At 42.4% G+C, this 21,029-nt stretch overlaps 1 protein-coding gene across 1 annotated transcript in view; it reads left to right on the plus strand.

Moving 5' to 3' along the window:
- Nucleotides 1–21,029, plus strand: part of ZNF521 (zinc finger protein 521) — a gene marked incomplete at its 5' end in the record, with an annotated part of 88,801 nt that overhangs the window by 64,556 nt on the left and 3,216 nt on the right. The window contains one exon of the mRNA XM_009705411.1: nucleotides 4,370–7,722. Within this exon, the coding sequence (XP_009703713.1) occupies nucleotides 4,370–7,722 (3,353 nt within the window). The remainder of the gene's footprint in view (nucleotides 1–4,369; nucleotides 7,723–21,029) is intronic.

Raw genomic sequence — 21,029 nt, forward strand, 5'->3', positions numbered from 1 at the left:
CTTGGAGAAAAGTCAGGCAGCTCTACTTTCCACTGGAAGTCTCAGGAGTGCTTGGTACTTTCATCTCAGAGTGTTCACACACTTGTTTTAATGTGCTTTATGGAAATGGTGAAACTCAGCAAGTACAGTTGGTGTAGAAAAACATCTGCACTAACTAGTCACACACATTTGCATCTTTAAATAGACTTTTAGGCCTTGTAGCCGATTTCCAGCAAAGTTTTTTGGTTGTGAGTGCTAGAGCTTTCTTAGAGTCAGCGAGTGTGAAGTGACTGGTTCCAAAAATTAAAAATTTACATGGACATGTTAAGTGCATCACATTGAAACTCAGAATGCTTGCCATAACACAAAAAAGGCATTTACAGTAAGTAGCACTTAGTCAGTGCTGAAGGAAAAAAAAAAGGTCGATACAGAAAATATATTTTAAAACTCCATAAACATTCTGTCGAATACCTGGAGCCCTATTCTGCCTTCAAATAGATGTGTATCACTCCTGGGGACTTGTATGTGTGCATCTGAATTTGGTCCAGAGTATTTTAAAACAGCTTGTTATAACATTAAAAATCAGTATTTGTAATGTTGACATAGCTCGGTGGGTAGGTGTCTGCAGATTTATACACACTTGGCTGTATGCAGAGTAGCAGCAAACTCTTTGTGTTTTCTGTGAGAGTGATAGGCAAAAAGGGGTTTGAAGTCCTTTACCCCAGAGCAGGTCGAACTTCACCCCCAGCACAGAGCCGGCGCTCTGGCACGTGCCCCCGGGAAAGCGGGAGTGGAGTCCGGGGTCCACATCCCGAGGCTGCTGGTTACCTGCGGGGACCTTCCGTTTGGCTCCTCCGTCACGGCTCTGCCTGCCCACCTCTGCTTGCCTAACGCCTGCCCACGTGGAGTAGCCCCAGCGCGGCGTTAGCCAGCCGCGAATCCCTGCCATTTTGAAGGAGATGCTCTTAATGGTTGCACATTAATTTTATGGGGCAGCATCTTTGTGGGGAAGGAGGGGAAGACAACAGGACAGGCAGTGCCATCACTCATGTCCCGCTGTAGCAGTAGTTGCCCTTAGTCCAGGTTTTCTTCTTGATCACCATCCCCAGATCCGTTCCTAGAGAGCCCCTTAAGCTCACCGGGCACGTTAGTCCGTCGCACACAATGTTCCCAGTGTTCAGGTTGGAGTCTGCACAGCAAAACTCACTGCAGCAAGGCATTTCCCTTATCGCAGAAGGAAGGTTTCAGAAGTCCTTTTGCGGGTCGCCGATGGCCGACAGGCCCTGCTTTGGGAACCCTTTGTGTGAGCGCAGCCCAGGGGCCCTCCTTCCGGAGCGCGGTGGCCGGCCGCCGGTGCCCCTTCCGTGCCGGGGCGCGGGGGGAAACCGGGGAAACGTGTTGGCCGCATTGTTAGGCTCGTACTCAGGAAAATCCTGTTGTCCTCCACCATGCGCTGTGCGGAATTCCCCCTGCCTTGCTGGTTCTTCTGTAGCTCTGAGAGATTGAGAGATTTTCACATTTCAAGTTAAAAGGATGCAAGTCAGACTTGTGAGTGGCTTGCTCTTCTCCTTTTTGCACAAAAAGAGAATTACTGGGTGGAATTTTTATAGGCTCGGACTGAAAAGAGCAGCAGCAAAGTGACAGACAGAAACATTTATATTTGTCGGTTGGAAAGTAAGAACCGGCTCTGTGCTGTGGTTACACTATTCCCCCTCCGCTTTCCTTACCTCGTATAAAAGCTGAGGAGGGACCCCCAAGCAAAGAAGGAGAATTGGATGGGGGAAAGGGGCTGCCACTGCCCCTGCCGTGGTCCCACTCAGCGCTTGATCCCAACCTTGCTGCCAGCCCCACGGCCCACTGAGATCCACGAGCCAGGGGGAAGAGTTGTATACGAGGGAAAACCAGGCAGGCAGTGGACACAAAAAGGAGGTGATTTACTACTGTGTCAGTGATGGTACACTATTTATAACACTTACTATATATTCCTCTAAACGTTTATACAATAATATATCATTTCTACATAGGATATACATTTTAATACTAAATTTGGTTACAAAATATGTTGCCTAGGCAGTCACAGACTATTTTTCTTCACTCGGTTGCTTGACATAAATTCCTGTTTATCTGCCAGCAGTGGCTGTATGTCAGAAATATATTTGATTTTTAAAGGACAAAAGGTTTTTCCACTTAAAAGACCTGGCTGAAAATATTCATTTAACATAGAATTTGAAAATGTTGAAAAAATTAGCATCTTTTTCTGTAAATAGTTGTTCCACTGTTTTGATCATTTCCAGTTTTAGAGTCGAATCCAGCAATTTGAAAGGGCAGGACACAGATTTACATTAAAAGTCTCCTGTGAATATTGCAGTCATTAATGTACCAACATAAAAACTCACCTGGCTGGTATTATTTAGCATGTATGACAATGAGTAACTTTGCTTCGGTACATTGGGAAGCATTTTAGCAGATGATAGTACTTTTGTTGGAAAGGAGGATTTTCATTTTTCAATTTTTATCTTAAAAAACCAAACACCTCTCTTTTCAGATCAAAGACATGGCACTTGGGCTAGGGTTTGGTTTTGTTGTTATCAGTGCAGATTCATACGTAGGTAAATACAGATAGATATATAGCGTGTGTGTGTGTGTGCAGAAGGTGTGTGTAATTTGTGAAACCCTCCTCTTCAAGACGTAAACAAGAGGATAAAAACCCGTGCAGTTTCCAACTTATCCTGAAAAGCATTGTGTCAGTGGGCAGGCATCCAGCAATGGTGTTTGGTTGTTTTCTCAGAGTTAGATGGTTGCCATCTGGCATTGATAGTGAGATGGCGTTGTCATCAGTTTCTGGATGGAGGAAAGGAATGAATCCTCATCTGTTTCCTGTGGATAAGCAAGAGGTTGATAATCTAGTAAAATCTTGTTACCTTAAAGAAAGGAGGCTTGGAATTTGTTTACAAAATACAGGCCAGCTCTAACTTTTATGCTGGTGTAGTAAATTCCTTGAGAGAAGGCTGAAGATGTTAAGAATCTTACTGCTTTGCAAGAATACCTTAAGAAAAATATTTTTCGGGAGGTTTATACCTTAAGAAAGATATTTTTCAGGAGGTTTATCCTGTTTTTTTCTGTACTGTTACTGTAGTCAATTTTACTTTTAAAAGGAAAAAAACCCCAAGCATCACCTCTGGAAAGGAACAGGAGGATTATTTGATGTGGAGTGGTCTTTCAAGCATTCTTTTAATATTTTTAAAGAAGTTTTAGGTGAAGATAAGTATGATCATTGTAGTGTTGTAATCTACATTTAAAATAAAAGGTGCAAAAACTGCACAGCACATCTGTTGAAAAAAAAAATAGTTACAACTTGCCCTGTCTAGAGATGAGGTAATATCGTGGATAACTAGTTCAGTTTATTATCTGGCTAGCATTTCTGTTTTGTCTTTTCCTTGTTACTCGTAAATCTTTCAGCTTTTACCATAATCCTTTATCATTTTTCCTGTTTCCAGTTTTTTACAAGTTGCTTTGTCTGTGATCACCTCACAGTACAGGTTCTGCTGGACTGAGGAAGTTCAGCTGGCTGAGGCCTTTGCAAAAAGGAAGAAATGGCAGGCAACCTCTTGAACTTCACAAGGAAAAAAAAATGCTGCTCACAACTGACTCTTTTGAAACTTTCACGTTTTCCTTGATCCTGGCTGTTGGTTTGTTAGCTTGTTTTGAACGTTTAATGATCCAGCTGCCAGCCTTCAGCATCTGAATTGTATCATTATTGGAGAAATTTGGTTGCACTTTGTTAGAGAAAATGTCACTGTTTACTGTAATTTTTCCTATTATTGTTTAGAATAACACCCAAGTCTCTCTCGGTAATAGCCTTTAAAACATTCCTGTGTTCAGAATCAACTTCAAGGGAGAAAAAAAACAAACCTGTGGCAAAGCAGGGGGAATCTTTTAATTAAATATTAGGCATGTGGGTTGACTGTATTAATTTTAAATCATTCCTGTAATATTTTCTCCTTTCCTTTGACTCTTCAGATGTTCACATAATATGCAAATCATTTTACAATGGATACGAAAGAAACATTAAATATATTAAAATCTGTATTTTAATAAAGTTGTCAATGTATAATACATATCCTGCAACTGAGAGAGAACGATAAAAAAGCAATAAAAAGTTAATATAGGCACAGAACTATTTAATAACTTCTAATGTTTTACAGTCTGATAAAAATAAATGTGGTCTTGAAGCTGTTTGATACAGGTGTAAGAAATAATCCTAGTCTGAGTTTAGCATGTTTGAGCTATTAAGAGTAGCAGATCTACGTTGTTCATTCATATGCATTTGCTATCATCTCCTTTGAACTGCAGGGATTAAGCATCTGGTCATGTTTCTTTCTCATTTCAGATGGAGTGGATGTTGAGGATGACCCCACTTGCTCATGGCCAGCATCATCGCCTTCTAGCAAGGACCAGACTTCCCCAAGCCATGGAGAAGGTTGTGATTTTGGTGAAGAGGAAGGAGGCCCAGGGTTGCCCTATCCATGCCAGTTCTGTGACAAGTCGTTCAGCCGCCTCAGCTACTTAAAGCACCACGAGCAAAGTCACAGCGACAAGCTCCCTTTCAAATGCACGTATTGCAGTCGTCTCTTCAAACACAAACGGAGCAGGGACCGCCACATAAAGCTTCATACGGGAGACAAGAAGTATCACTGCAGTGAGTGTGATGCAGCGTTCTCAAGGAGTGATCATCTTAAAATTCACTTAAAGACTCATACGTCCAACAAGCCATATAAGTGTGCCATTTGTAGACGTGGATTCCTGTCATCTAGTTCGCTGCATGGTCACATGCAGGTTCACGAGAGAAACAAAGATGGCTCTCAGTCGGCTTCCCGGATGGAGGACTGGAAAATGAAAGACACTCAGAAATGCAGTCAGTGCGAAGAAGGCTTTGATTTTCCTGAAGATCTTCAGAAGCACATTGCAGAATGTCACCCCGAGTGTTCCCCTAACGAAGACCGATCTGCTCTTCAGTGTGTTTACTGTCATGAACTCTTTGTAGAGGAAACGTCTCTGGTGAATCACATGGAGCAGGCTCATAATGGTGAGAAGAAGAATTCATGCAGCATTTGCTCTGAGAACTTTCATACTGTGGAGGAGCTGTACAGCCACATGGACAGTCACCAGCAGCCAGAGTCGTGCAACCACAGCAACAGCCCATCTTTGGTAACAGTGGGCTACACCTCAGTCTCCAGCACCACTCCAGATTCGAATCTCTCGGTGGATAGTTCAACAATGGTGGAAACGGCTCCTCCTATACCAAAAGGTCGTGGAAGGAAGCGGGCGGCTCAGCAAGTGCCAGATATCACTGGTCCTTCAAGTAAACAGGCAAAAGTTACCTATAGCTGCATTTATTGCAACAAACAGTTATTTTCCAGCCTTGCAGTTTTGCAGATACACCTGAAAACTATGCATTTAGATAAACCCGAACAAGCCCATATCTGTCAGTATTGTTTGGAGGTATTGCCATCTCTCTACAATCTGAACGAACATCTTAAGCAAGTCCACGAAGCTCCGGACCCAGCACTGATTGTTTCTACCATGCCTGCCATGGTGTACCAGTGCAACTTCTGCTCTGAAGTGTTCAATGACCTCAACACCCTTCAGGAACACATCCGATGTTCTCATGGATTTGCCAACCCTGCTGCTAAGGACAGTAATGCATTCTTTTGTCCCCATTGCTACATGGGATTTCTTACAGATTCTTCTCTGGAAGAGCATATTAGACAAGTCCATTGTGATCTTAGCAGTTCCCGTTTTGGTTCCCCTGTGCTTGGAACCCCGAAAGATCCAGTGGTGGAAGTGTATTCTTGTTCTTACTGTACAAATTCTCCAATATTTAATAGTGTTCTTAAACTGAACAAGCATATCAAGGAGAACCATAAGAACATTCCTTTGGCACTGAATTACATCCATAATGGAAAAAAATCCAGAGCCATGAGTCCGTTATCTCCTGTAACCATTGAGCAGACCTCTTTAAAGATGATGCAGGCGGTGGGAGGTGCTCCTCCTCGCCCTGCAGGTGAATATATTTGTAATCAGTGTGGTGCTAAGTATACTTCCTTGGACGGTTTTCAGACTCATTTAAAAACGCATCTTGACACTGTCCTGCCAAAACTGACCTGCCCTCAGTGCAACAAGGAATTTCCAAATCAGGAGTCTCTGCTGAAGCATGTTACCATTCATTTCATGATCACCTCAACCTACTACATCTGTGAAAGCTGTGACAAGCAGTTCACTTCTGTGGATGACCTGCAGAAACACCTACTGGACATGCATACATTTGTGTTCTTCCGCTGCACCTTGTGCCAAGAGGTTTTTGACTCCAAAGTCTCCATTCAGCTACATTTGGCTGTGAAGCACAGCAATGAAAAGAAGGTGTACAGATGTACGTCTTGCAACTGGGATTTCCGCAATGAGACTGACCTGCAGCTCCATGTTAAACACAACCACCTGGAGAACCAAGGCAAAGTACACAAGTGCATCTTCTGTGGTGAGTCCTTTGGTACGGAGGTGGAGCTGCAATGTCACATTACTACACACAGCAAGAAGTACAACTGCAAGTTCTGCAGCAAGGCTTTCCATGCTATCATCTTGCTGGAAAAGCACTTAAGGGAAAAACATTGTGTTTTTGAAACGAAAACTCCAAACTGTGGAACGAATGGGGCATCTGAGCAGGTTCAGAAAGAGGAAGTGGAGCTCCAGACCTTGTTGACGAATAGCCAGGAGTCCCATAACAGCCACGATGGCAGTGAAGAAGATGTGGACACATCTGAGCCTATGTACGGCTGTGACATTTGTGGAGCAGCGTATACCATGGAGACTCTCCTGCAAAATCACCAACTTCGAGACCACAACATTCGACCTGGAGAAAGTGCCATAGTGAAGAAGAAGGCTGAACTCATTAAAGGGAATTACAAGTGTAATGTGTGTTCTCGAACATTCTTCTCTGAAAATGGGCTCCGAGAACACATGCAGACACACTTGGGACCAGTGAAACATTATATGTGCCCAATCTGTGGCGAGCGGTTTCCATCTCTTCTGACTCTTACTGAACATAAGGTCACACATAGTAAGAGCCTGGACACTGGAAACTGCAGGATTTGCAAGATGCCCCTCCAGAGTGAGGAGGAGTTTTTAGAGCATTGCCAAATGCACCCTGACTTGAGGAACTCCTTGACGGGGTTCCGCTGCGTGGTGTGCATGCAGACGGTGACCTCCACGCTGGAGCTGAAAATCCACGGCACGTTCCACATGCAGAAAACTGGAAACGGTTCTGCCGTGCAGTCCACGGGGCGTGGACAGCATCTCCAGAAACTGTACAAGTGTGCTTCTTGCCTGAAGGAATTCCGCTCAAAACAGGATTTAGTGAAACTTGACATCAACGGTCTGCCATATGGTCTGTGTGCTAGCTGTGTTAATCTCAGTAAAAGTGGTAGTCCAAGTGTCAACATCCCTTCAAGCAGTAACAGACAAGGCATGGGCCAAAATGAGAACTTGAGTTCCATTGAGAACAAAAGCAAGGCAGGGGGACTGAAGACTCGATGTTCTAGTTGCAATGTTAAATTTGAATCAGAAAGTGAACTCCAAAACCATATTCAGTCAATCCACAGAGAGCTTGTTCCAGACAGCAACAGTACACAGCTGAAAACACCACAAGTATCTCCAATGCCCAGAATCAGCCCCTCCCAAACTGAAGAGGTAACCCTTTTTTCTTTGCTCTTGACACCTTCCACCCTTTTGGAAAAAATCCCCCTTTTTTCAAGCTGTCTTGTCACTTGTCATGAAATGCTTAGGCTGAACCATGTTACATTTCCATCCGTAGCCATTAGCTAGTAATTACTTGCTTCTTGATATGCCTTACATCTTGGATTGAATTGTGTGGAGTAGGACTAATTCCAGTCTCCCTAGGATATTGTCTTCTGCGTCACTGAGGAGAGACCTATCTTCATGCCAGCACAACTGAGATCTGGAATCTTATCCTAGTTCCCTTACGCGTTGGAATCCCCAGCTAGGAGTTGTGCTTACGGCAGAGAGCGTTAATGACAGAGGAGTAGAATACAGTGAGCCAAAATGCTGGCATAAAGGGTGGATTTTTAAAAAATATTTGTGAGCAGCAAATTGAAGGGGTTTTTTTTGTAAATTGTGCTGTAGACATTCATTTTCCCCTCTTATAGCATATTTTGATTAAGTAGAAGTGCAACACTAGCCTAAGGTAAATTGGGAAATCAGTCCTTTGGATGCAATTCCTTGTTGTGTTTTTCTTTCCATTCCTGATGAACAACATTTTGATGTCACTGAAGCACCTAGTGCCTGATGATTGAAATCCCATTCATGCAGCATAACTTAGAAAGTAAATATTAAACTCTTGAAGGATCTCATCTGCTTCCTCAGTCACCAGTGACCAAGTAATAACACCTGTGTACGGGAAGGTAGGGCAGTCATGTACTGAGGGAAGGGAATCTGTTTTGTCTTCAGAAATGTTATTGGTAGAATGACATAGAGTTAATATTTTAGGCATGGTGTCTTGCATAATGACCCGTTATAGTTCAGGAAGCCTAAAAACACAGCACAAACAAATTACAAGAAGTAATAGCTTTTGTTTCAAGAAATCTTTTAGCCTGTAATAGTACAAGCGTAGTGCAACCCATTGCTGTGAATGTGCATGGATGCCATGTGGCTAGGGAGCTGCTGCTCTTCCATCACCTTCCTCACGCCCCGTTTGTGAGCCCATCTGTTGGGTAAGAAATCTCTCAGCGTGTCATCCAACAGTGTTGTGCAAACTGGAGGGCAGGAGGGAGGCAGAGAGGGAGGAGGGAAGATACATAAGGATATGTGGGCCAAGAGGTAAGTATTTGTGGAGCTACTGATAGGAGCTACCTATCTCCGAGGCAGGCTGGGAGAAGGCTGCTGAGATAGCCCAGGGCCTGGAGTGCCATGAAAAGGGAAGCGGAGCTGGGAGATGGAGGTGAAGTACCACGCAGGATGCATCCTGCCAGGGAAGGGCCGTATGGTTTCATGACTTCTGCATCCCCCATTTGCACACTGGGTGGTGGCGGGGGACGCCTGGGGAATGGGATGTGGTGCGGAGTTTATGGAAGGAGCAAGTTGTTAGACTGAGAACCAGAGGTCTAAGGAAAACCTTCTTTTCAAAGAAGAGAGAAAAGGAATGGCTCCCATTAGGTGAGGTTCAGGCCATTGATGGTCCTGTAGCACTGCTGCTGAGGGGGAACCGCAGGATTACCAGCTGCATGGTTTTGATAGGTTCAGAGTCATTCTGGTTTCTGTTTCTGTCATCTTTCGTGACTACACGAAATCTTTCTTTCCAGTCATGTTGGAAGCCAATTCCTGCTACCTCAATCACAATCAGAATCATGTGTATTAAGACAGTTACCGTGATAAGATGTTACCAACTTGTCTTTCTCTTACTTGTACAATAGACAAAAAGAGATTTGGGGGTCCTTTGTGGTGATGTAAGGTCAGTTGCCTTCAGTGCCGTCAGTGAATCTTCTTGCACTTGGATCAGGTATAATCAGAGTTCTTACGTCATCTTCTGATTGGCATTAGGTTCCTCTTCTTACTCCTTTCAGTTTTTCTCTTAGAAATGCATTTAAGATTAAAAAGGCTTTTGAACTACAGCAAATTTGTGAATAGCATTTGCCTGCTTTCAAATCACCATTTGCCCCCCACCCCCATTCAGAGCATGTAAACTGGTTTTTCAGTGTCTGTGGTTCTAGTCTCCACATAAGTAATGTAGACTTTCAGATTCTTTTCTCATGGGAAGCACAAAGCTATCGAGTTCCTGATAGAGCATTAGTACTTCTGGAAACCATAAATGCATGTTTGTAAAATTCTGAAAGATAATTTATTTTTCTAACAGATATTACTGGTTTCAAATTGTAGTGATGCAAGCATTACAGCAATGAGAATCAAAATTGAAAGTGGTAATACACAAATGTTTAACACTATAGATTGGATGTCCAGGCTGAGGGAAATGAAAACATAAGCATATAACACAACAGTGAAAACAAATTGGATTTCTAAAATTTGTTATTAGTCAGTGGCTTTGCTACTCCACTGGAAGGATATTTCTTGAATTGAATGGGATGTTGAAGACGGCTACTTAAACATGTTATTTTGGGGAAATTGTCAACAAAAAAAAATCATAATATTAAGGAGTGAAGGTTTCATTTGCATTACTGAGAGTCACGTGGTTTGAGATTTCAACCTTGATATAAAGAACATTTCATTCCTAAGGCAAGAAAAATACGGGGACTAGTTGTCAGACCATAAGTAGTGCTAAACACCCTTTGCTACTCAGTAATAGATTACTATGGTAAGAGTACTAGAAAATATCTTTTTAAGATAAAAGGTAACACTAAAAAGGTCACTTCTGGCTTCTTTGCCAAGTATTCTCCTGGTTGAACTAGAAAACTGCCCTTTTTAGCCTGTACTCAATCATGTGGTAGGGTGCAATTACCTAACATGGTATAATGTCATCAGCTGAGCTATCACCTGCTGAGCTCACCCGACTTGTAAAGTGAAAGATGTTGACCTGAATCATCTTCACTGAAAGTTACCTTTCAGTTGGGATGGGAAATGATGGGCAGTGCTCATCATCAGTTTCAACAACTCAAGGAACAGGTCAAAACTCATTAAGCCTGCCGAATCTAGTATCCATAAGCTATCAGACTTAAACAGGCAGATTTTGGATAGCTAGCTGTTGAAAGAGGTCTAAAATGGGTAAACCTCCAACTTATTCTTTGAGCTTAATGAGATGCTGAATTCAGGTCGTAGATTTCTTGTAAAGATCTTGAATCATTGCAAGCACGCTGTTAAGCTAGGATAATAATCTTCTTGGTGATAGTTAACGTTTAAAAGTGGAGAACAAGGTCTGATATAGTGAATTGGGAACTAGACATCAGTCCTTTTTCTGTCACTCATTTGCATTGTTGACTTGGACAAATCTTCTTGAACATCTCTGCTTCGTTTTCCTTATTCAGACAATAGGATTGATAGTTCCTGAAAAGTGTGTTGCCATGCTTAATTGCAACACATTTTTTGTAAAGCACTTGGAAGATGAAAAGCGGGGTTCAAGAAAAACTGTGTGGCCTTGCTTCTCTTGTTCCTCCTTAATATGCTGTCATGCGCCTAATGAGAGAACTCCTGACTCAGCAGAAGGTGTGCCCTCCCTTCTTAAGCTTCAAGACTTCTGTACATGCAGAATCATAGCAGCATATCTGTACAATAATAGTTATACTGTTAATTGCTTCGCTGGCAGGGGAGGAGGGAATGGATTCCAGCTGACACCAAGAGTTTACTGGTAAAACCTATCTTATGCTACTGCATCCATATGTGCAACTGTGCTCAGTTTGGGGTCCGGTTGGTAACTTCCAGAGTAGATGCTCAGCAAGCGTAATTGCTTCTCTAAGTAGCTTCAGTTACGTGTCACTTTGTTCCATGAATGTGAAGCTCGTGTGAATACTGTATTACGTGTGGCAATGCAGACAGTCCTTCATTAATAATACAAGAACACTCTGGGTTCTCTGGTCCTGAGAAGAGAAGGAGCAGTGCAAGTACACTGCCAAATTACTGCAGGAATAAAAATGCTTATTTAGGTGTTGCAAAAGACTTGCAGAAACTCACTGTAGCAGGGATTATCAAAAGTGCTGGACAAAAGAGAACTAGCAACAGTCACACCAGCCGAAGAACAGAATTAGCGTGAATCTGGGGCTGCTCTTCTGTCCTGTTGGGGTTGTGCAGAACTGTGTGCCAGGATGGGCACGTCACAGCAGGGGACACTGGGCACATCACAGCACCGTTCTGGAAGGAGCCGTGAAAGTGCAGGCTGACAATGAGCTTGTGGAGACGGGGTCACAAAATTCAGATGCTGCAAAGAGCTAGTGGATCCTTGAAACTCAACTTACCCAACCGCAGATGAATCCAGAAATGGTACCACCCTGGGAGAAAGAATGGAGCTCAGGTAGGTGTACTGGTTTGTCATCACGTTTTTTTCTCTTTATTCATAGGCCTTCAATCTACCTTTATTCTCTTACTGTTCCTCCCCCCTTCTCAAAACACTGCCAGGCTCACAAAGACAGAAAACAGGAACTGCCTTTTGAAGTAGCTGGTTTGTTTCAACAGCAGGCACTGGCAGTCAGAGGCAAAGAGAAGAGAGAAAAGACTGTGAGCAACCCAGAAATGTTCCCAGATGCATGCTTTTGGCAGGGCAGGCAATAGCATTTTAGCAATATAAATCACTGTGCTTTTAACTGAAAAAATGCAGTGAAATCAATACTCATGCATTTAATTGAAATACATAAAGAAATTAAAATAATCGTCCTCATCAGCAATCTGAGCTGATCATTCTGACTACAGGATTTTTATGAATAAGCACATAAACCTGTAATGTAAACATAAGAAGTAGTGCCTTGGGTTTCCTGTCAGTGAATCCAGGCCCAGAACAAGTGATTTTCATGCTGGATTTTGGATCCGGGGACAGAAAAAGGTAAAGAAGGTTTGTTGCTGGCACAAAAAATTTGGCTTTGAAATAGTTTGTGGAACTAATCTGTGGCAAACATATTTTCTGCTTCTGGAGTTTCAGAATGAGCTCACCAAAAATACCATTTCTGTCTTCTTGCATCATTTTGACATTGCTTTCAGGAAAGTATTATTTAAGATGGGACCATACATATTTTTAGGAAGGGCTACCCTGTTTTTCTTGCCACAGTAGGCCTCCTTCATATTACACTATGCTCTAATTTCTGGTAGTACCACTGCCATGAAGTGGCTGACAAGATACAGGCTTAAGCATTTCTCTTCTCTTTGTCTTTCCACTTTCAGTAGTGAACTATCAGACAGAGTCCTCTCTGAGTTTAACAAGGATGGTGTTATTTATTATCCTGTTGCTGTAAATCCTACCAAAGTTAAGCAGCAAACTTCCCACCTTCTCACACACACCATGAATTCAGTCTCTGTAAGGAGGGCCGTGTGTTGGCTGGGAGCTGTTGAGCAGAAGCAAGAGGGATAATTATAGTGAGTTTTCTTAGTTTCCTGTCCACTGATCTTTAAAGTCTAATACTGTTTGTCTGTCTTGTTATTTGTCAGAGGCTTCAGATGTGGACTTTGGAGAGGCACCTTCTACACACCTGTGGAAAACTTTTCATGAGAGTAAGAAAGGATAATGTGTTCTCCAAAGTTTTCAAGAACACCAAACCAAGATTTCTGTGAAACAATGCAGCGCGGAGCAATGCCTGCTTGAAGAAAGGCAGAAGAACTGGAGAGGAACACAGGAATGTGGCTGAAGACCTTAAGCATCTCTAGAGAGGGCAAATGTAGATTCAGCAAAGCTTTATGAGACAAAACATCCTGAGATGTACACTCCAACAGGTCAGCTGTGCAGCCCACTGTCCTCATGGGGCTTTCCCTGTACATGTACCTGCTGGCCAAGTGACCAGGGTAACATGCCACAATTTCCCTTCTGCACAGCCCCAGTAGAAAATCAGAGTAGTGGTGAGTATTTGTATTCTGACCTCAAAATTGGGTAGAAACAACAAGAAATATCCCCTGTTTTCCTAGCCTGTTCTTTAGGAACAAGACATGGGAAATCATGGCATGTCTCTTTTTGTCTGCTGATTTGCATACCTCTAGAGAGTTCTCTCTCTTCCCCCTCTTACTTTTGGACTACTCTTGGCCAGTTTCAAGAAGAACATCATAGATGAATAGGAATCTCAAAGCCTATAAAGTTTTTACAACGTTTGGGAAGAGGGGTGACCCAGCAGGTGATAGAATCCAGACAGGAAAGAGGCCTTTTAGAGATCCAAACCGGGAAGACGGCTTTAACTGAAGTTCATACCTGTTTTTTATGCAAAAGTCAATGAGTCACAAGAAATGAAGCTGTAAGAAACCATGATCTGTTCTTTGTGGTGCTCACAGACCAACTTCTTAAGTGACTGTAAATGTTTTGAGAAGTGTTTTTTACCACTGCTCAATAAAGTTGTTATATGTAATGTGTGTATTATTTGTCTCATACAACAAACATAACACCCAAATTTTTTACTCCGTCATCAGGGAAATAAAATGGGCTAGCCATTAATTTAAAATGGATATGTAGCCCCAGTACTGCTTGTTTCACAAAGTTGTACAAAATGAACATAAATGAACCACTTGATATGTAGCATCTTGTTAAAGATTCCTCTTCTTTCACCTCCCATAGCTCTGTGATGGCTGGTAATTGATCTTACGCCTGATTGTTCAAAACCCTTAGGTACTTTTTTCTCCTGCCAAACCCATCTTTCATTTATTCCATTTCCTGCACTGTATTAGAAATTATTGTATAAATTGTGACCTATAGTATTTTATACAGTGTATTCTGCTGAATATGACAGCAGAAATGTATCTCCCCTTGCCATGGGACATTTCGGGACAAGAGGCAGTGGGCACAAACTGACACACAGGACATTCCCTCTGAACATTAGGAAACACTTTTTACTGTGAGGGTGACTGAAACTGGCACAGGTTGCCCAGAGAGGTTGTGTACCCTTTGAGATACTCACAAGCCATCTGGATGTGGTCTAGCTCTAGGTGGCTCTGCTTGAGCAGGGGGGCTGGACCAGAGGACCCCCAGAGATCAACCTCAACGGTTCTGTGGTTTCCACCATCCTTTGGGCCTATCTACCAGATGTATGTTGATGTCATCCTGTTCTTCCTTGGTGGTCAAACCTTTGTTGTTAGTATATTGCTTTACAAGTCAGGGGATAAAAGGGTGGGGCCTCTCCTGATACTGAGCATCTCAGTACAGTCCTACCAGTAATAATGTGCAAATCTGGGAAAAAAGCCCCTGCATGCAGTTTTTATTGGAGTCCTGAATTCCTCAAGATGAAAGCCTCGTGTGTTCATTCATCATTCGTAATGCCCGTGAAATGTCTCTGAAGACTGACGTAAAAATACAGCCACTTACAAATGTGGCCATTTAAAAGTTGCTCTCTGCACCTCAAAAGCAAGGTGGGGGGTAGGAGAGAAAGGTGTTTGTCCCCTTCAATCATACTTCCACAGTTTTGGTATCCTGTGTGGAATGGACTTCCTCTGTTTTTTTACATATTATCCAGATTCAGCATTCTGTGCAAAAAAGGTACACCTAATGGCTTTTTCATATCTGGAAGTCCACCTCCTCCTCTCTACATTTTCCAGTAGGAAACAGGGTGGTTCACCTACACAGAATGATCTCAGACTCCAAGCTTCCAGATTTCCTTCTGTACTTGGTTTCCCATACTACAACAGTCCTCTTTTTGATTTCTGCTCTGATGGCTGGAATAGGTTCAGTGCCAAACTCTAGGAACACGGCCATCTGCATACAAAAACCTTGCAACCATCACTGATGGAGGCCGACTTGCAATTGATCCTCTTCTGCTGCTTGGTGCTTCTTTCGTAGGCCTAGTCAGGGAATGGCTGCATCACTTGATGATTTTCCTGAACTGTCTGTCTTAGCCGTAGCTCCTCATTTTTCTTATGTTCCCTGCTTTACAGCTGGTAGTTCGTGTGATGGTGGTTGAGTAATTGAAGTCCTGCAAACCTAGAAGTATGACGTTGTGCTTCTGAAACAAATTCTGCAATCTCTTTTTTTCTGATAGGGAAATGGTAGACTGAAGCCCCATGCAAAAAGAAATGAGCTTATTGCAGAATGTACCTAAGAGGAACTGCTGCAATTTTAAGAAGTAATGTGAAAGTAAAAGTTTATAAAAGATTATGATTATTCTGGGAAGTTCCCTTAATTCCCTTAGAGGAAGGCAAGTATGTCTTCACAGGAGAAAACAGCTCGACACAAATCATTGTGGGCAGCGTTGAAGACTGGCTCAGCGGAGTGCTTGTTTTGCTGGTACACCACTTCCTTGGGCAGCTGCGCTGCCGCAGCGGAGGTTTTTCAGCAGGGCACGCAGTCAAGCATCACTGCAATGTCAGCAGCTGTGTGCCAGCTCAGATGCTACCAGTATATTTGCTAACATTGATGTGGTCTAAGAGTATCCATACAGGGTAGTACTGTAATTACAGCAGTATGATTGTAGAACTCTGTTCCTGGCATATTTCATAGTGTATGCAAGCCTTTGTAAAAGCCCAGTCTTGCCAGCGTTATCATGTGAAGCCTTCATTTGTGAAGTCCCATTGACTTCCCCAAGTGCAGAGCTAATTGCATGAGAAGGATCTAAGGGGTTTAATCCTTCTCCTGATACTTCAATGAAAATTAATTTCTTATATATTATGTATGAGTAATATATTTCTGTTTGTACATTAATATTAATGTTGCATATTTTTGAGCACGAGTTCTATTCTGTAGGATTAAATTATCTTGGTAAGTAATAGCCCAGAATTCTGCAGGAATAAAGGTTGAGTTGAAAGTGGACAATTAAGGGCAGGGGGAGGGTCCTGAGTCATACTTTGGAAAGTGAAATTAATGAGCGTTAATTTTCCATAGTGTGGGAGAAAAGTGGTTTTAGTGTTTAAGTCAAACAAAATAAGGTATGTAAAAAGCCTGTGATTTTGCCTTTCTGTTAAAATCCAGAGAGCTTTAACAAAATTTGTGATGGAGAAAAGAGACAAAAAGAGTATTCTCCTGTGCGTACTTGCAAACTATTAATTTTATTGGGCTACATCTGTTGCTGATTGTTGGTGAAGAAAGTAGTGGCTTTATTGAATGACAGTCTGTCTCAGTATGCCTTTTTTAAAACAAAGGAAGAAAAGCAACTTTAAAAAGAAAAGAGTCTATCATCAGCTTACTCAGAATATCAGCTTTTTGTGTCTCAGACCTGCGAAGTCATGCTCTGCTGTCTGTGCTTTGATGCCACGTCACCTGCAAAGTTATCAGCACAGTCTTGATCGTAGTTTCTCCTTAATGTCCATTGCCACGCAGCTGCTCTGAGACTGAGATGCTGAACGTTAGGATGCCTCTTGATGGATTAGCAGCTCTCCGGCTTCAGAGGTTCTCAGGTTTGGCAGCTGCATTTGATTTTAAGTGCAATGTAAGGAGAGAGAAAGAGGTGGGGATGCTGACAGAAAGTTCAGTTGCTGACACAGTCAGCCCTGGGTTCCTACGCACTGCTCAGCACATACACTTGCAGTGCTCAAGAGGCTCAGCCTCACCCAGGATCAGGCCCTAGGATAGAAAGACAGAAAGAAGCGTATTTGTTTTTCAGATCCCAAATCAAATTCACAGTACTTAAAGCTGTTTGTATTCATAAACTATGTAAACCTGATATGAACTAATTGAGAGAAAATAAATACACAGCCACGTGCTGCCAGGTTTTGGAGTCACTTTTCTGACAGGTACCTCACTTCAGTACTGAATTTCAAAGACCTAAAGAGAGTTAAAGGATTAGAGAGCTCAAAGGGAAGAGATGCAGTTTTTAAGTGTTGCAAGATCTGGTTCTTTCTGTGTGGGGATGTGAGACATTGCAAGCTGAGGCACTTCATCAGCCAGGGGAAGGAAAGATTTGTAACTAAGAGACATCGAAGACAGACGTGATTAAATGCAGAATCCAGAATGGAAAGGTGAACAACAGAACAGCAGACTGCAACTTCCAGCAGAGTAGAAGCAAGGACTGCCAGAATGAACATTTGTATTTCTGACTCAGTACATTTTGTGTGTTAAAGCAATAAGTAACCATAATGAAAGAAATTAGAAAAATTAATATTTTTCTCCATTTTTCGTTTTGCTTACATTATGGGATTGATTGTATTCTTCCTCTAGGTGTGTACGCTCAGGCCCCATTGTACTTGAGACCCTGCTAAACAAAAGCAGAAGAATAAAAGAATCCTCATAAAATCATTATGAACATGTTTTTAAAAGGAATCAGGAAATACTAATTAAAGGGTGTTGTGTGAGCAATGAGAAGAGTTAGCAATTAGTCAGTTCAAAAAAAATGCAAGATGACAGTGCCTCATAAGCAAGATAAATAGCTAACTATGCAGTGAAACTGGCTAACATATGCTTAGTTTTTTAGGAGCTTAAGGTTGACAAAATAAGCATCCAGGAAGATAGAAAAGAAATCCTCAATTAAGGTACTGTCAAAAATAATCTGAGCTATGATGAAAAATGGCTAAGTGGACAAATAAGCCAGGACTGTGGTTGCTCTTGTGCCTCATGCAGGGCCAAGCACACTGCTAACGCTTAATAAAATAATGATGTAAAAAATCAGCTGGCAGCATTAGGAGTTAGCACTGGGAAGTTGCTGTAGTTAGTGCGCAAGTTTTAACTTGGTTTTGCATGTGATTTGTTGGAAGCTATTCACTTTCTCTTCTCAGGTTACCTTTCTGTTGGTTTACCAGGTTGAATTAGCTCCACCCTGGATTTTATGCGCGGGAAACTGTGAGTGAATGATTGGTCTGGGAGAGGGGAATTTGAGGATGTGGGAGGTGTGCCATCCCTCTCGTTTGGTTGTCTCAGCTGTGTCATTGATCCATACCCTTGGTCTGTGCTGAAACTGAGGGGAAAAAGCCTTGAAAGTCCCCTTTTCTGGTGTGACAAGGGTAAATAATGTACCTAGGTGAAAACAGGAGGTTATTGGCAGGCTGACAGGTACACGTCAAAGCCCGTTTTGGTAGTGCACGCAAGAGAGTGTGAAAGGAGTATAGAATAAACTAGGGATGCCTGCAAGACTGTAGACATGGTGCATTAGAAGCCGTAAGATGTATTTTTGGTTATTTCATGTAGAGAACAAGTATTCAGTTAAAAGGGGGATACAGGAGATCCAGAAATGGTATATGTGATCCAGAAAACCAATACTATTGAAAAAATGCTTTGTCATGGAGCTTGTGGCATATCCTCCCCATGGAGAAGAATGAAGTATGGATTAGGTGTAATATAATGGAATATAGTATACAAAAAGTGACTTACAAATGCAGAAAAACATCCATCCCACAATTCTCAGAGAAAGGAGCTAAAGATAAAAGGAAACATTAAGCAGATAAATTTACAGTCTTTCAAGAAGAGGTATCAACAGCCTGGGAAAAGGCTACTAAACAGACATTTAACAGGGGATGTACGGATTATGCATGAAATTACTGGTTTGTGAGCTTGATTTAAACAGTGAGGAACATGAGAGAAAGGCTAATCAAAGACATGATAGAAGAACACCTAGAAAGTTTGGATTTAATGAAGGATAGAGGGCAAAGATTCACAAAGGGCAGATCATGCTTAAAATTTTCAATAAAGAGTATTTTGAGAGAGTAGCCACAAGTGCTGACAGAGAAGCCTATAAACATGATTTACTAGGGTCATAGCAAAGCTTTTGAAACAGTAGAGCACAAAAGACTAATCTGTTGGGTGAATAAGTATGGCATAGGGAGAGATACTTTGTTTAATTAAAAAAGAAAAGAAACGCTAACTTGGGTATGGAAAGCATAGGAGTCTTGTGAATTGAACCAAGTTAGGTTGGGGAGGTGCGAATAACAGAAAGCCTTATGAATCATTATTTGCACCAATTTTGTTGAATTTATGCAGCATATCAGTAGTCTGGAAGAAAGAATAAGTAGTAAGGTGATGAAAGTCCCTGATAGTACAAAACTGGGAAAATGTCAGAACAAAATAGGCAAGTGATAAAATTCTGAATGACTTCGACAAGGAGGTGGAGCATGGGCAGATAAGTAGCATATGCAGTTCATTTTCAAGTAATATGAGGCTAGCAAACAGAAGACGAGGACTGTATGGATACCTCAGGCAGACACAGGGCACAGAAGGGCACACAGAGGGATCTTCTGCGTGCTTCTGAAGCACTGCTGAATAGAACTGTAAATCCTCTAGCAGAGTGGTTATTAGGTTTTTTACTTTGTTTATAAAAGCGAATAAAATTCTGGACACAGAATTGAAGTACCCGTTGAAAGACCGTATTCCTGGGCCATTTATAAAAGCAGCAAAGCCTCGTTTGACATGACATGGACACTTTGGGCACCTTTATAGAAAGGAAATTCTGAAAATTGCAAAGTGACAAGTGAGGATCAGGACAATAATGAAAAGTCTAGGTGACATTAATTATTCAAAAGGTTAGAGAGACACATGCATATGCTCTGCATGGATTGAAGGCCCAATCCAACGTTCATTAAATGTAGTCACAGAGAAGCTTTGCATGCCGGAAGACTTTAAATTGGTTCTGAAAACAGGAATGCAAGAGGCAACCGGATTGCCCAGTGCTCTTGTGAGACACCAAATCCAAGCCGTTACTTTTCTACGACAATGTTGAATGGCCCCAGGAATGACTTGGGCCTCAGATTTACACTCAGCATGTAGGAGACAAATTGGCACTTAGGTTCTTGACAGGAGGGGGTTTAGTAAAGGATCGTGGACTTGTTTATTAAAGAGTTTTAATGAAAAGATGAGGCCACAATAATACGAGAAATAAAAGGAAAGAGTTCAACCACTTTCTTAATCCTATCTGATCATGTATGCGTTGCTGTCCTCTGGAACAAATCTTTGGAAGTTTTGCAAGAAGGCACAGTTTAGAGTGCAGTACGACTTCTCCAGATACTATCCTGGTCCTGTCTGAGTCCATATGGAAATGCACTGGTAAGGGTCTTCTGTGGCCCACCTTTGCTGACACAAAATTACTCTGTAACAAGAAATGTGCGTCGGCTTGTTTTTGTGTGTTTGGAGGGGAGAATGAGAACGTTCTTGTGTTTCTGTCTCTCACAGGAGGCTGACAGGCATCCTCTGGCAAATGCCATGGTGGCAGGTTAGGGTGTAAGTGCCCTCCGCTGCCCACCCTTCATCCCTGCCTGGAGCTGAGGTGCCCTGGGCCGTGAGCTGGAGCAGCGAGGCTTGGGTGCCCGCTCTGTCCTGCCCAGTCCTCCGTGACTCGGGCAGAGGGGCCGGGAGCTCAGCCAGGGTTCCTCGCTGCAAACAACAAGGCAAGGGAAGGCAAGGATGGCCTTGACAGCCCCATGCTTCTTTCTCTGTGGAGCCATCTTGTATCACAAAGGGCTGGAGACACTCAAGAGGGATTCAAATGCCTCCTTGAGTCGCA

Source organism: Cariama cristata, unplaced genomic scaffold (genome assembly GCF_000690535.1).
Source record: "Cariama cristata isolate BGI_N322 unplaced genomic scaffold, ASM69053v1 scaffold6510, whole genome shotgun sequence".
NCBI classification, from domain to species: Eukaryota; Metazoa; Chordata; class Aves; order Cariamiformes; family Cariamidae; genus Cariama; species Cariama cristata.